Source organism: Nelumbo lutea, chromosome 6 (assembly GCF_056320005.1).
Source record: "Nelumbo lutea isolate HS-2025 chromosome 6, American lotus-T2T, whole genome shotgun sequence".
NCBI lineage: Eukaryota > Viridiplantae > Streptophyta > Magnoliopsida > Proteales > Nelumbonaceae > Nelumbo > Nelumbo lutea.
In genome coordinates this window covers 61,145,227-61,159,105 of record NC_142689.1, presented here as the reverse complement: position 1 = coordinate 61,159,105, position 13,879 = coordinate 61,145,227, and the positions used below count along the sequence as shown (strand labels likewise).

At 37.6% G+C, this 13,879-nt stretch overlaps 1 protein-coding gene and 1 long non-coding RNA gene across 2 annotated transcripts; one reads left to right on the top strand and one right to left on the bottom strand.

The window, feature by feature from the left end:
• Positions 1-1,252: 1,252 nt before the first annotated feature.
• Positions 1,253-1,935, top strand: LOC148849155 (uncharacterized). Its single transcript, XR_016101059.1, has 2 exons — positions 1,253-1,313; positions 1,496-1,935. It is a non-coding gene; the product is annotated as an uncharacterized LOC148849155 (long non-coding RNA).
• Positions 1,936-2,138: 203 nt separating this feature from the next.
• LOC148849154 (uncharacterized) lies at positions 2,139-6,496 on the bottom strand. Its single transcript, XM_088951296.1, has 2 exons — positions 3,243-6,496; positions 2,139-2,744 (listed from the first exon to the last, which is right to left on the bottom strand). The coding sequence occupies exons 1-2, from the start codon at positions 6,088-6,090 to the stop codon at positions 2,365-2,367; spliced, it is 3,228 nt and encodes a 1,075-aa protein (XP_088807422.1). The 5' UTR covers positions 6,091-6,496; the 3' UTR covers positions 2,139-2,364.
• Positions 6,497-13,879: the final 7,383 nt, after the last annotated feature.

Below are 13,879 nucleotides of genomic sequence, written 5' to 3'. Positions count from 1 at the left end.
ACTATACAAAAGTGGCGGAAAACTGGAAGTAGAAGGATACACCGATGCTGATTGGGTAGGTTCCATGTCTGATAGACGGTCTACCACAGGCTATTGCACCTTCTTAGGGGGTAACCTGGTAACGTGGAAAAATAAGAAGCAAACAGTTGTGGCAAGAAGCAGTGCAGAAGCAGAATATAGGGCCATGGCACATACTGCTTGTGAATTAGTGTGGCTAAGGAACCTTCTACAGGAGATAGGATATGGCATCAGTACTCCAATGAAGCTCTATTTTGACAATCAGACAGCGGTTCGTATCTCTTCCAATCCGGTGTTTCATGAAAGAACCAAGCACATCGAAGTTGACTGTCATTTTGTGAGAGAAGGTGCTGAATGGAGTGATAGAGACTGCATATGTTAATACAGGAAATCAGTGGGCAGACTTGTTTACAAAAGGTTTGAGTTGGGGGAGAGTGGACTACATATGTAACAAGCTGGGATTATATGATATATACTCACCAGCTTGAGGGGGAGTGTTAGTGAAGGGGTATTTTGGTCTTTGTACCTGTTGAGAGTGCTGATGTGTACTATTATGTTAGTTCGAGTGCCTCTTACTTAAATAAGGACACTTATGTCCTTTTCAATCACATTAATAATATAATAACAGGTCTGGCCGAAACTAGGGTTGACTTTTTCCTAATTTCGAACCAGACCTTTTCTCTTCTCCTTCCTCTTTCTTCCTTCTTCTTTCCTCTCTTCCTTCTGGCTGTTTACTTTACCGCTAACAAACAAAACAGACTTCTAGGGCAGGCCGAACTTTTAACTCTGAAGAACATAGAAAAGGATTAAAGAAATGAAGGGATGTATATATTACCATGAAAAATGATGGTTTCTAATATGGGTATGTTTTGATAGGACTCCTAGAAGTAGTGTGTTGGGGTCCTGTGTCAAGATGGTGAAAAGGTGAAGCAGATACTCTGTCTAGTTTTTATTTCTTAAGTATTCTCATGTACAATCTCTGGGTTGAAATTGTCCATTTGACTGTGGATGCCAATATTTTGCACTATGCTCGTTGCTTGGTGGAATCGGGTAAGGCATCATATATGCTTGTGGATCTAACTTGTGTAATTTTTATCAGTTTTGTTGTCTACAACTGTTTGGTGGATCTTTTTGGTATGCCTAATTTAATAATCATAACTGCCTTTTTTTTTCTTGACTCTTGTTTAACTGTTTTCTATAGTTTTTGACTCTAAAAGGGTTGTTGTGGTTAAAGCAGTTACAACCATCTTGTTGCAGCAAAGTTTCTTTTGGCTTGGCAAACTACTAGAACCACTGTAAGTCATGGTAAATTTAGTCCCCCTATCCATATGACAAATGCATCCATTATTATGGTTATCCTTGTCTTAACCACAAGACCAGTGAAAGACATGCCTAAAATGATTCCACATCGAGACCTCATATTATCCTTTTCCCCACTTCTTTGTCTTTGTATTGACTTTGTTTTTGCTTGTTAAAGGGGAAAAAGTGGACTTTAGCGATGAATTGTTTAAAATCTTCTGATTGATGAATGCCACAAAAGAGGTATGGGCCAACTGAAGAAAGAATGCCAGACAATGGACCATGCATGTGCCCAAGTTGGAGGTGTAGTTTTTTTAGTATGTTGTCTCTTCTCAGGGCTGAATATCTGGCCAGTTGACCAGGCAAACCAGGCAAAGTGTTGGTGAACTGCTTTTCACTTTTTGTCCTCCATGTTTCCAAACTGGATTAATTGTTCACTTCTTTCATCATGTGCGTTCTACACTTAAACTGTCACATTGGTATCAGACATTTCACCCATATATGATGGTCTTGTATGGGTGTTAAATTGATTCCAATCTCATGTTTTCTGCCTCTCTTGAACCGTTGGATTGGTGGCTGAGGAAATTGAGCTAATCAAGATTGGATTTTGTTATTTAATGGATCTGAATCACATGTTAAGTAGTTCTCCAGTGATGAAAATCCGAACCTGAATAAGCTTTATCCCTATTTTTGGGACTTTGAAGTATGGTGATACATCCATCCACTCAACATTTATCATTTTTGAGTCCTTTGTGCCTCAGAATTTCCCATCTCTTCCTCTAGCCTCTAGAAACACAAATGGTACATACAACAGGGTTGGATATGGATACAATAGAAAGTGCAGTTTCTTTTTTTTCTTTGCTTGAATGATCAGACCAACTGTGAAACAAGTAGAACGGGAGTCAAAGAAAAGAAAATAGAAGATGAAGTAAGTCAACTACATTGTTGTTGTCAACTATACGGACCATCAATTTCCCACCCATATCAACCCTTTTTTCTTAGGGAGGGAAAAAGAAAATTATAATTGAAAAGAAAAGAAAAAATGTTTCAGCTTTGGATTGATGGCTGCTTTATGAGAGGCTGAGAAGTCTTCCCTGAATCTTCATGCTGGCTCTTGACCTCCATTAACAGTGCCACTACTTCCTTCATGGTGGGCCGTTCTGATGGTGATGAATTCACACAGAACATCGCAATTCCAAGAGTTTGAAGCATCTCTTGCACCATTTGGTCAGGTAAGCTCTGAAGCTTGGAATCCAATATGGTTATAGCTGGCTCAAAGCTCATCTTCTTCTTCACCCACTCAACTATGTGAAGCCCATCACCAACTTGAGGCTCAATAGCACTACGGCCACTGAGGATCTCCAGCAAAACTACCCCATAACTGTAGACATCACTCTTCTCTGTAATGTTCATTGTGTATCCATATTCTGCAAAAATCATAGATCTTTAAATTAAAAGTTGTTCTGAATTGCTGCATCCAAGAAGAATAAAACATAAAAATTGTGGTCTGAGCTGGAAGAAAGTGAATATTGAATTATTGAGCTCAGAGAACAATACAAGTGGAATAAAATTAAATGAGAAATGAAGAAATTTAATATTACTCTTATAAATTAAAAGCACACATCCACATGGTCTGAATTGGGGCTGCTAACATTCAACAGGTTGCATGTAGACATCCTACATCATGGCCACAAATGAAACCAGCCATTTGGATGGATATTGGCACATGATCTTTGTCTAAGACACACCATAGGCATAGTTTCTTTAGTGATCAATTTTCATGGTTATGGAACCTAAACTCAAGTTCTACTTGTGGGTTAACAGTTGAAGGAAATATAAAAAACACATAATTTGAAGGAAAAAGAGAACTTTGCAAATTAAAATAAAAGAAATACTAGTATTGGGAAAGAAAGGTCAGGAAATACCTGGTGCAATGTAGCCATAGGACCCAGCAACTCTAGAAATGGCTTGGTGGTAATTGGGAGAGCTCATCAGCTTGGCTAGTCCAAAATCTGCCAGATAAGCCTCAAACTTGGAATCCAAAAGTATGTTATTACACTTCACATCCCTATGAAGGATTGCTGGCACACAATCATGGTGAAGATAAGCAAGACCTTGAGCAGAACCTACAGCGATATTGTACCTTGTTTCCCAATCCAAGTTCTTATTTTCCTGGAGTAACTGTTGCAGATTCCCATTTGATATGTAGTTATAAAGAAGGAGCTTTATTGACTTATTTGAACAGTAACCCAGGAGTCTCACAATGTTCCGATGGCGTATATGTCCTAGAATTTGGATTTCTAAAGCAAAAGAATCCACTGGTTCTTCACCCTTCTTTGTTTTCCGGAGCTTCTTGACTGCTATCTGTTCTCCATTAGGCATCTCAGCCTTGTATACAATTCCAGAAAATCCCTTTCCGATCACATTCTCATCTTTCAGACAGTTTAATATGTTCTCAATTGTGAAATTGAGCTTCTGAAATGGAGTGAATGTCCATGGATATGAAAAATCTTCAGCCCCTGATGAAGAGCCATCACCTGGGGATTTTTCTGTTAAATAATTTCGGTTTCTGGTTACAATGATCCAAGATACAAGAATCACCATTGCTACAGAAGCTAGAATTACAGAGATTAAAGCTATTGTTTTGGCATATTTTAATCCTCTATCTCGAATCAGACCCAAGGAACAATTAGACCCATCAAGGGATTCACAAAGATTTGGATTCTGGAGATATGAATTTGAAGATAGGGTCCTAAAGAAGGGAGTCACAGGGATGGGACCTGAGAAATTGTTGAAGGATATATTCAAGGATGTGAGACTGGTTAGGAGGCCCAAAATTTTGATTCCTCCATAGAGCAAATTATTGGAAAGATCAAGTGACTGCAACTGTGTCAAACCTGAGAACTCCTTGGGGATTTCTCCTGTAAACACATTTGAACTTAAGTCCAAACTAATTGTCAAGCTGGTGACATGACCTACTTGAGGTGGAATTGCACCAGAGAGGCTGTTGAAACTTAAATCCAGCAGAGTAAGTTTTTGAAGGTTCTGGATGGATTTGGGGATTGGTCCAGTAAGTAGATTATTGTTGAGAATAAGTTTGTTCAAGTAACTGAAATTCCCAAAACTCCAGGGGATTCCACCTGTGAAGCTGTTTCGGCTGAGATCAAGTTGTTCTAAATTTACAAGCTCCCCCAACTGAGATGGGATTTCTCCTGTTATGTGGTTGTTATGCACATCCAACAGCTCAAGAACTGTGATGTTGGCAACCTCAGCAGGGAGGTTATCAGAGAAATGGTTGGTGTACAAGTCAAGGAAGAGGAGATTCTGCAATTGACCTATCTCCTGAGGAATCTTGCCCGAAAGCTGGTTCTCTCCAAGCCTCAACCTCACCAGAGATTGACATTTTGCAACACTCTGAGGCAACCCACCAGATAATGAATTTCCTAGAAGCAAAAGCTTGCTCAGCTTCTTTAAACCAAAAATCTCTTCTGGGATTGGTCCTGTCAACTTGTTTCGTGAAAGATCGAGAGCATATAGCTCCGTGCAATTTCCAAAAGGAGGTATAGTTCCAGAAACTGAATTACCCCACAAGAAGAAGCTCTGTAGAAATTTCAAATTACCAACTTGCCATGGAATTGGCCCTGAAAATTGGTTCTTATCAAGCTGTAGAGCAGTCAGACTCGTACAGTTGCCCAACTGCCATGGAATGGAACCAGTGAGTAAATTGTCCGACAAATGAAGTTGCTCAAGCACCACTAGTTTCCCTATATCAGCTGGGATTTCACCAGAAATATCATTAGCAGAGACATCAAGGACGACTAGAGATGAACAGTTGGAGATCTCTACTGGGATTGGCCCTGTGATCGAATTGCCCCAGATAAGAAAGCTTGTAAGCTTTTGTAACTTGCCAAGTTGAGGCGGGATTGAACCAGTGAGCTTGTTCATGTGCAAATACAAACTTGTAAGCTTTGAACACAAACCCAGTTCAGGTGGAACCGGACCAGATATCTCAGTATCATAAAGCGCCAGCGTCTGGAGGTTGATCAAGTTCCCGATGGTGGGGGGCATTACACCAGTGAGCCCAGTTGCCGCAGCACCAAATGTGGTGAGATTAGTTAGCAGTCCTAACTGGGGCGGAATCTCACCAGTTAGATATGGGTTCCCACCGATTCGAAACTGTTGGAGGGAGACCATTGAGCCCAACTGGAAAGGTATAGACCCATTAAGGAGATTGTCTTGGAGACAGAGGACTTGTAGCGAGGACAGGTTAGCCAACTGCTGAGGGATGCGACCTGAGAGACGATTGGAGTTCAAGAAGAGAAATTGAAGCGAAGTGATTGCACCAAGCCGCAGAGGGATGGGACCCGAAAGAGAATTAGATGAAAGATCGAGGAGGCGAAGATGGGTAAGCAAGCCGAATGAGGGAGGAATGGGACCTGATATATTGGTGGATGAGAGATTGAGAAGTTGCAGAGATGAGAGCAAAGAGAGCTGAGGAGGGAGCACAGAGAGATTGAGGAATGTGTCTGGGAGAGAGAGTGAGATAACTCTGTCTTGTGGAGAGCACGTTATACCCTGCCACGAACATGGTATTGAGTCTGATGGGTTCCATGAAGCGAGAATGGATGAAGATTCCGTTGAAGATGCATCAGCAGCTGCAAGAAGGGAGAGAAGAGCTTGTCCATCGGGAGAAAGTGAGAAAACCATAGAAGTGAATGTTAAAAAGAAAAACAAACAGAAAGAAAAGATGGTGACTTGGGTTGGTTTTTCCATTTGAGGTTTCTACCTACAGGTGGACGGTAAAGGTTAAAATGTGGTTACTGTGATATTGGTGATGGTGGCGGTAGTAGTAGCTAAAGTCCACTCTGAAAAGGACAACATGCATATGGTAGTGATGGTGGCGGTGGTGGTGGTGGCCAAGGTATAAAGAAAATAAAGAAGATTATGGCCGAGATAATTAAACTTCTTACCTGGTGGTGGTGGTGGAAGAGGAAGAGGTGGTTGTGGTGGTGGTGATCATACACCCACACTCCTCTCTGTCCTTACTCAGCTGCTAATTGTGAGGATAGCTTCATTGCTCACTGTAATGTTGAGTTTCAGTTAGTGATAGGAGGTGCCGGTGTTGGTGATGATGCTGATGGGAGGAAGAGAAGTGGAGCTGAGTTTTAAAGCTTTCTGTGACTCGCCTCTGTCGCTACCATGGCCATTATATGTCAAAACATTTACGAGTACGAGAATATTTTTATGGAAGTTGTCCTTCGTGCCTCTGCAGTCTGAGATGCACTACTATATGTGCCTGATGTCTGAAGTCTGAAGACTCTGAACCTAACCACATCAATTTCTCAGCCATGGCTATTTTCTATATCAGAACATTTGATCCCATGGTCTCCACGACCACGAGTGTTGTGCTGATATGCACATTTAATGGCTGGGATCGTTGGGTTCCATGCTTTTAGCCCATAAGATATCGTAGTCGCTGGTGGGTCCCATCCCATTTGACTTTTGCCACATCTGCAAGTGTGGATCTAAAGCCTACTTTCCTGAATTTCTGTCAGCTGCTCAGTGCATGCTTGGTAAAAACTAAAAATCAAGAGTCCCACAGGCCACCGCCACTATAACCATTCAAATGACAAAACAAAAGTTACCCGCAAATGACTAGCCTCATTGTCAGATGGAAACAAAAAGCTGGACAATCAGACTCCGGGAATGACTCATTCATGTGGGCCAGATGAAGTTTAAGAAATAAGATTCCAAGAGAGGGGACCTTGCACGGTGCCTAGGAAGAGGAGATTTGATGAGTGGGGTAGCTTTATAGCTTAAGCTTGGGAGGTTGTGAAAGTAAAAAAGGAAAGAGTTGGAGACTTGGAAATAAGCAACCACTTCAATGTGGCAATGCCTTTCTTCTGTATTAATACGTAAACTATACCTGATGAAACGTGGTTTTTGAATTAACAAAGCATTAGGGTTTAGAGGGCGTGCACTTAGAGGAATTTCTATTAGAACATCTTTGGAGGGTAAAGTCAGTAAATTAGAATTTTTAGAGGTAAAATTTTTTATGTTACCGATGAAGAAATGGTGGGTGTGTTTTGGAAGTAGAGAAGAAAAAAATTGTACCCACATGAAGTCATGAACATGAAATGAGAAACAGAGAGTGAGATGCAAAATTAAGGGCACGGTTCACGATTTAGGGTTTTGGGAGTGTTGATTAGGGTTTTAGATTTTGACTGTATTCTACTATTTCTATACTTCTAGTCATCTAGAGGAGACATCTCATCACTAATATCTCGGAAGTTGAAAGATTAGATTAGTTGGGATCAAAGTTATTAAATCCTTATTAGTTTATAGAATTTTGCCTGTGGGCTTCACGCATGTTGGGTTTGAGACTTTCGGGGTTACTCTCAATTCGAAGTGCTAAATAAATGGGCTTCTCTTCTAATCAAACCCAAACAAACAGTTCTATTTTGTAAAGAGCTCCATTCTGACTCGTGATAAACAAGAGGTGCCAATTTTAACCTAACCAACAATTTCTGTCCTGAGTGAGTCTGAATTATTTTATATTCAGGTTCAGGTTCTTGATGGAGTGCAATGGCGGGAAGAATATTTCGAAACTAAATTTAAATAGTTGCATTTAAGATTGATTTGAGCTGAATTATTTTAATTATGAAGAATGTCAAATATATAAATATTCAGAGATATTGGAGTCATTGTTTGGTGCAGTGGTAAATCTTGAGCTGATGAGCATGAGAATGTGGATTGGGGCCTTTGAGAAGCCACTCTCCTTGGAAGACTAGGGTCATTGTATATATTTTTAGGATATATTTCGAATTTTTTAAATCCAAAATTTTAATATAGAAGCCAAATAAACATGAAGGTAGTTCTAGCATTATGCTTTGGATTCTAATCTGCAAAGAGCGTAGGGAGAGTGCTGAGGGATCGTGTTAATTTTTCATTTTGAGCAGCTTTTGATATAAAGATCTTGTCTTTTTCGTGGAAAACAACTTCCTAAGGAGATCGTCGCTCTTCCGTACTCCGTAGGGGTGCAACTTGGGTCGGGTTGGGTTGGGCTTTTGTTAGATTTTCAAATGATCCAAACCCCAGCTCAAGTCTGATGTAGTTGAAGTTCAACTGACTAACTGATGGTGGCTCAATTGGTAGGATCTCCAGTTGTTTAGAGCAGAGACTTGATGAGCTACCCCCGTTTTGTAGCCACAAGAACACACGACTACACGAGTACTAAAAAAACGTATCGACTGTGGTATATGTATTATTACAATACATATTGGCTTTTGAGGTTGTTGATATAATATTTTTAAGGATTTTGAAACGTTTGTTATTTTCGATTACTAAGGATTTATTTGGTTCATAGGAATAGGGGTTTGGAATCGGAACCAACTACTTGGTTGGGCAGAATTGAAATCTGATTCCAATTTCTGCTGGAATGACATTCCCCTATTCGAGAGAATTGGCATTCCCTCCTCATGTCTTAGGAATAAGAATCTGTTCCAGCCAATTCTTTCTCGCTTTTGGTACCAAGGGCTATACAACCCGGGGGGAGCCCATCCCCACTCCCCAACCCAGGTGTGGGCAGAATTCAATCCCAAGTCTCTGCTACAATCAGCCGATTGGCACCTTCCGTTCCAGCCAATTTCAATTTCAGTTCTGATTCCTGCATAAACCAAACAGGTGGGGGAATAGATCATTTTGATTCTGATTCTGAACAGTTTTGATTCCAGTTCCGACTACGAAGCAAATGGACCACCGTGTCATTTCCTAAATTTGCATTCTCGTTTCACAAGCAATAAAGAAATTGGCCATAAAGATGAAGTCAAATACTTTGATCACAGTTTTTGACAAAAGGACAGTAGAATATAATAAAAACGAGTTAATTTCCATACACAAACACTAATCTAGTGAGCAGTGAGCATTAACCGAGTCATTGACTCAGTAAAGACTCAATAATCTATTTTGGGCTGATCAACAGACTAACATAGCATTTTATTTTATTTTTAACTTTGAGCTGGATCCCTCCAATTTGGTTATTTTCAAATAATAAAGAAAATATAATAATAAATTATTAATAATGGGTTTATTTTTTTGGTAGATAATAATGGATTTACATATCTTAAGGTTGAAGCCTTATTTACTATGCATTAATTTTAAAAAAAATCTTTAATTTTTTATTTAAATAAGTGAATATACTAAACGGGCAATTGGGCATTGCGTATCAATTCTACAAAAATCAATATAATATAAATAATAATTTAATACCCTAATCTGACGTATCATGTCCGCTAATAGACTATATATTCGTATATTAATATAAAATATATATGTTTTGTTGTTGTTGTTGTCACCTGCTTGGCATGTACCATTAAATTTAATTTTATTAATATATAATTACTTTTTCTTATTTATAAAAATAATTAAATATTATAAAAATGGTCAACAGTATGTGGTCGGAGGGGTCAGGTCAGTTCCCTTCTATTTAGTACATGCTCAAAATTAAAAGGGTCAAGAGATTATGCCAATATGCCGCTGCAGCCTGCATGCATTCGGAATACTTTTCTTTCATTCTTTTTTTTTTTTTTTATTCTCTTTTGAATATCGGATATTACTTGCTTGACCTCCCTGGTCTTAGGAGTTCAACCATCTCTCTCTCCAACCGAGGTATGTTAGCTGTTTAGCTCTAATTGATACACTGACTTTGGGGAGGGGAGTTATAAAGAGTTGGGAACTCTTACCAATAAAACATGTTACAACACCCTACCAACTTGATCTGACACCACACATCTCACTATGAAATTGGGGCCCACCATAAAAGTAAGACCTAAGATGTTGGTTAGGTGTTGGAACCTATGTTGGTGGCAGGTGATTTGAACTTGATCAAATACAAAAAAAAAACCCTCTCTCTCTCTCTCTCTCCTCTAAAAGGTAACTATGACATGAGAAGTATATGATATTAGAAAATTTTTCGATCAGTCAACTGGTATCATAAACATGATAGGGTATTATTTATCAAAATTCATGGATGAGTTTTGATTGGTCAAAACTCTTTCGATACCATATCTTTCCCGCATCACAGATTTTCCCAAAAAAAAAAAAGTGTAAATGGGCTGAATGTAAATCTTGATTTACTTTTTACTTTAGGATTTGGCTTTTATTTATTTGCAATAAGTAAAATGGTTTTACTAATTTGGGAGGAGTAAGGTAGGAAGCAACTGACAGTGGCAGCTGACTAAATTGGTAAACCGAGACTTCGGTCAAATCTTCACTGTGTGTCGACAGAGTTGGGGGAGCTCCAATCTCTATTGTGTAGTCCCATAAAATAATAAAAAAAAAGGTAAATCGATTTGGTGATCCTCACTTTATAAGAAAAAAAGTTTAGGAGGAAAATGGTACAAATTTTGCAATAAATTTGCAATGCCAATGAGTAATACATTTGCATTTACACCCACATTTCCCAGGTACCAGCGGAACTCCAAGTAATTGGTATCCTAATAAGGTATTTGCACTGATAAACACAGGAAAGTGAGCATTGCAATGGACCATTATACATAGAAAAAAGAAAAATATTTTATTTCCCATGAAAAAAGAAAAGAAATATACACAAAATTATAAACCCTGTGGCTTGCGCATAAAAAAAATCATAGGGTATCAAAATAATGCATGACTCACCTAACAACTTAAGCTTTTAAGTTGAATGGTTCTTTGAGATGGTATAAGAGCCATTTTGACTAAGTGGTCTAGTATTTGATTCTCGTTACCCCCATTATAATTAAATAAGTTTCAGCATAAGATATGGGTGGGCCTATGCTTCTTCATGCTTCAAGTCCAAGCCTGTGGGGGGGGGGGGGTGTAATAGAATATCAACTTATTCAACAACCTCACCTAACAGCAAAAGAGGCCTGCCCACGAAAGTTTCAGTGTTTATGTGGAGGTTCCTTCATGGCGCCCTTACAACCGATGAACTTGTAATGAGGAGTATCTATATCGTATATAAATGTCACTGCTCTGGAGACCACAAAAAATTTGGAAATACTTCTCCAACTTGTTCAATATCCCCATAAACCAGTCTCAAGACATTATTGATTGGGATAGGAATTGATGGAGGCAAAGCCAAAGTGGTTCTCAAGTGCATGACTTGATTAGCATAGCTCCAGCCATTATTTTGCGGATAATTTGGAAGGAGGAATGTAACAGAATGTTCAATGGTGTGGGCGTGTCATCTCAAGTAATTAAGGCTCAGTTTGGAAGGAGTATAAACACAAATATGTAGAGTGTAAAATCTTATATTTTATATTATTTTGTATGTATTTGCATTGTACATATTTGTATTTGTGTTGCTTCCAAATTGAACCTAAAGTGAAAAGATGGATTGTAGATTTAAGTGCTATCTAAAAAATCCCCAAAAATGATGATCTAAACAAATTTGTACTTCAGGTGCTTAATATCCTAATCAGAACCATGAGAAGAAGGAAAATAAGATGGGTCTCATGGAAATTTCCTTCTCACTTTAGAATTAAATTAAATGTTGATGGTGCTAGTCATCGAAACCCGGGTGAAAGTGGAGAGGCCGGAATTATTAGAAATGTCAATGGAGAATTTTGTTCTGATTTCTACAATTACTATGGTGTTGCAACCTCTTTGCAAGCTGAATTTTTTGCTCTTCTTGATGGGCTTCTTTTATGCATCAGTGACGAAATTGTTGAAATAGAAGTGGGGATTGATAATGAATTTCTTGTTCAAATCATCAAAGGAACTGTCTCTCATCCTTGGTTAGTGGCTTACTCCTACAAAAGAATCAATCATATCCTTAACAACATGAGATTTGTAGTTTCTCACACCTTCAGAGAAGGAAAAAGATGTGTTGATTTCTTTGCAAATGCCGGTATTGATGCTAGATGCCATGTAGCTTTTCATACCATTTCCAATATCCCAATAATCTTAGAAAACTTATGCATGAGGATTATATTAATACGCCTTTGTTGTGTATTGACTAGTTGAATTTTAATGTGGTTTTCTTGTTTATTCTGGGTGGGCTTTGAGCGGTTAAGGTGAGAGCCTTCTGTTTTGGGCTTGGGGTAAGGCAAGCTATGTCCTCTCTTGTTTTTAATTTTCCTTTTGATAATGGTTAATAAAATTTATAGGTGGCTTCCCCTTCACCTGGAGTAAACTTTGGGGTCTAAAAAAAATAAAAAGAATAAGCATGACCTGAATAATACATCTGAAAAAATTCAACACCCCTGACTAGTCACAATTAGTCAGGGGAAGCCAAAATTCTTCAGTCCATAGAGAGAAGAAAGGTTTTAAAAAATGACATGGAAATGGGACCACTTTGGCCTCCATTTTTTCGGGTCAGTAGTTCAACCATTTGGGTCAAACAGGCCAATCCGTGATGTCATAAATATATAAATATATTTAATATATATTAAAAATTAAAGATAGACAGAATAATAAATAAATATAAGAAAAGACCATAAAAAAACAAGTAACAAATAAAATGAAAAAACTAGTACAATTGATGGAAAATAATTCAATTTTAAATTTAATGATGAAAATTATAAAAAAATAGCAGAAAAATAAAAAAATGAAGACAAATAAAGAAAAAGTGTAGAAACTTAGCATACATACATAATATACATAATCTAATAATCACATTGATTAAATAAAAAGTACAAGAGTCAAGAATTAAAACTTAAAAGACTGAAAGCTATTTTTATTAACAAAAATGGCTAAAAAATATAAAATCTCAGAAAAATCAAATTGCAAAAAATACAAACCAGAAAAATATAAAAGTACAAAGTCAGAAAAAAAGTGAAGGATGCCTTTTATTAGTACCAGAAAAATATAAAAAGTAAAATTAGAAAAGTGTAGAAAACACACAAAAAAAAATTAAGGAATACAGAAAAAGTGCAAAAAATTGTATAAAAGTTTTGCATACGTGATGCTATCGTCTATATATTTATCACATATTTACAATAATTAAATAGAAACAAATACAACTAAGAAGAATGTAAAAATAAGAGTAGGCATGCATTCATTTGAACTTATCTATAAATCAATTTGCTAAAAGTATTAAACAATTAAGTAGAAGAATGTATCCATATTTATCAAAAAAAAAAAAAATAGACGCATGTATCCATCTAAATTCTAAGATCTAAGTTTCAAAATAAAATGACTTTATGCTTGAAAATAACTCCATACCTATTATGTGATCATATCTTCATGCTTGAAAAGAACACCATACTTGAGTTATTGAGTTCATGCTTGAGTTCCTTGTGCTTCAATGTAGAAACTTGAGTTCTTGTTAAAAAAAAGTAAGAAGACAAAAGAACAATTAAAAGTGCAAGAGTGAAAAGCTATAATATGTGAATTCATGCATCCATAAACTACCATAAAATAAGATACAATGACAAAACATTAAATTAAGTAAACATTCCAAGTCTGCATACACTACAAGAAATTACATTTCTAGTGGTAGTTTTTGACTTGGCTATTTGGCATTTACCGCTAGAAATTCTAATCTTTAGCGGCAATTGGTGTGTCCAGAAGCGTGTCATTA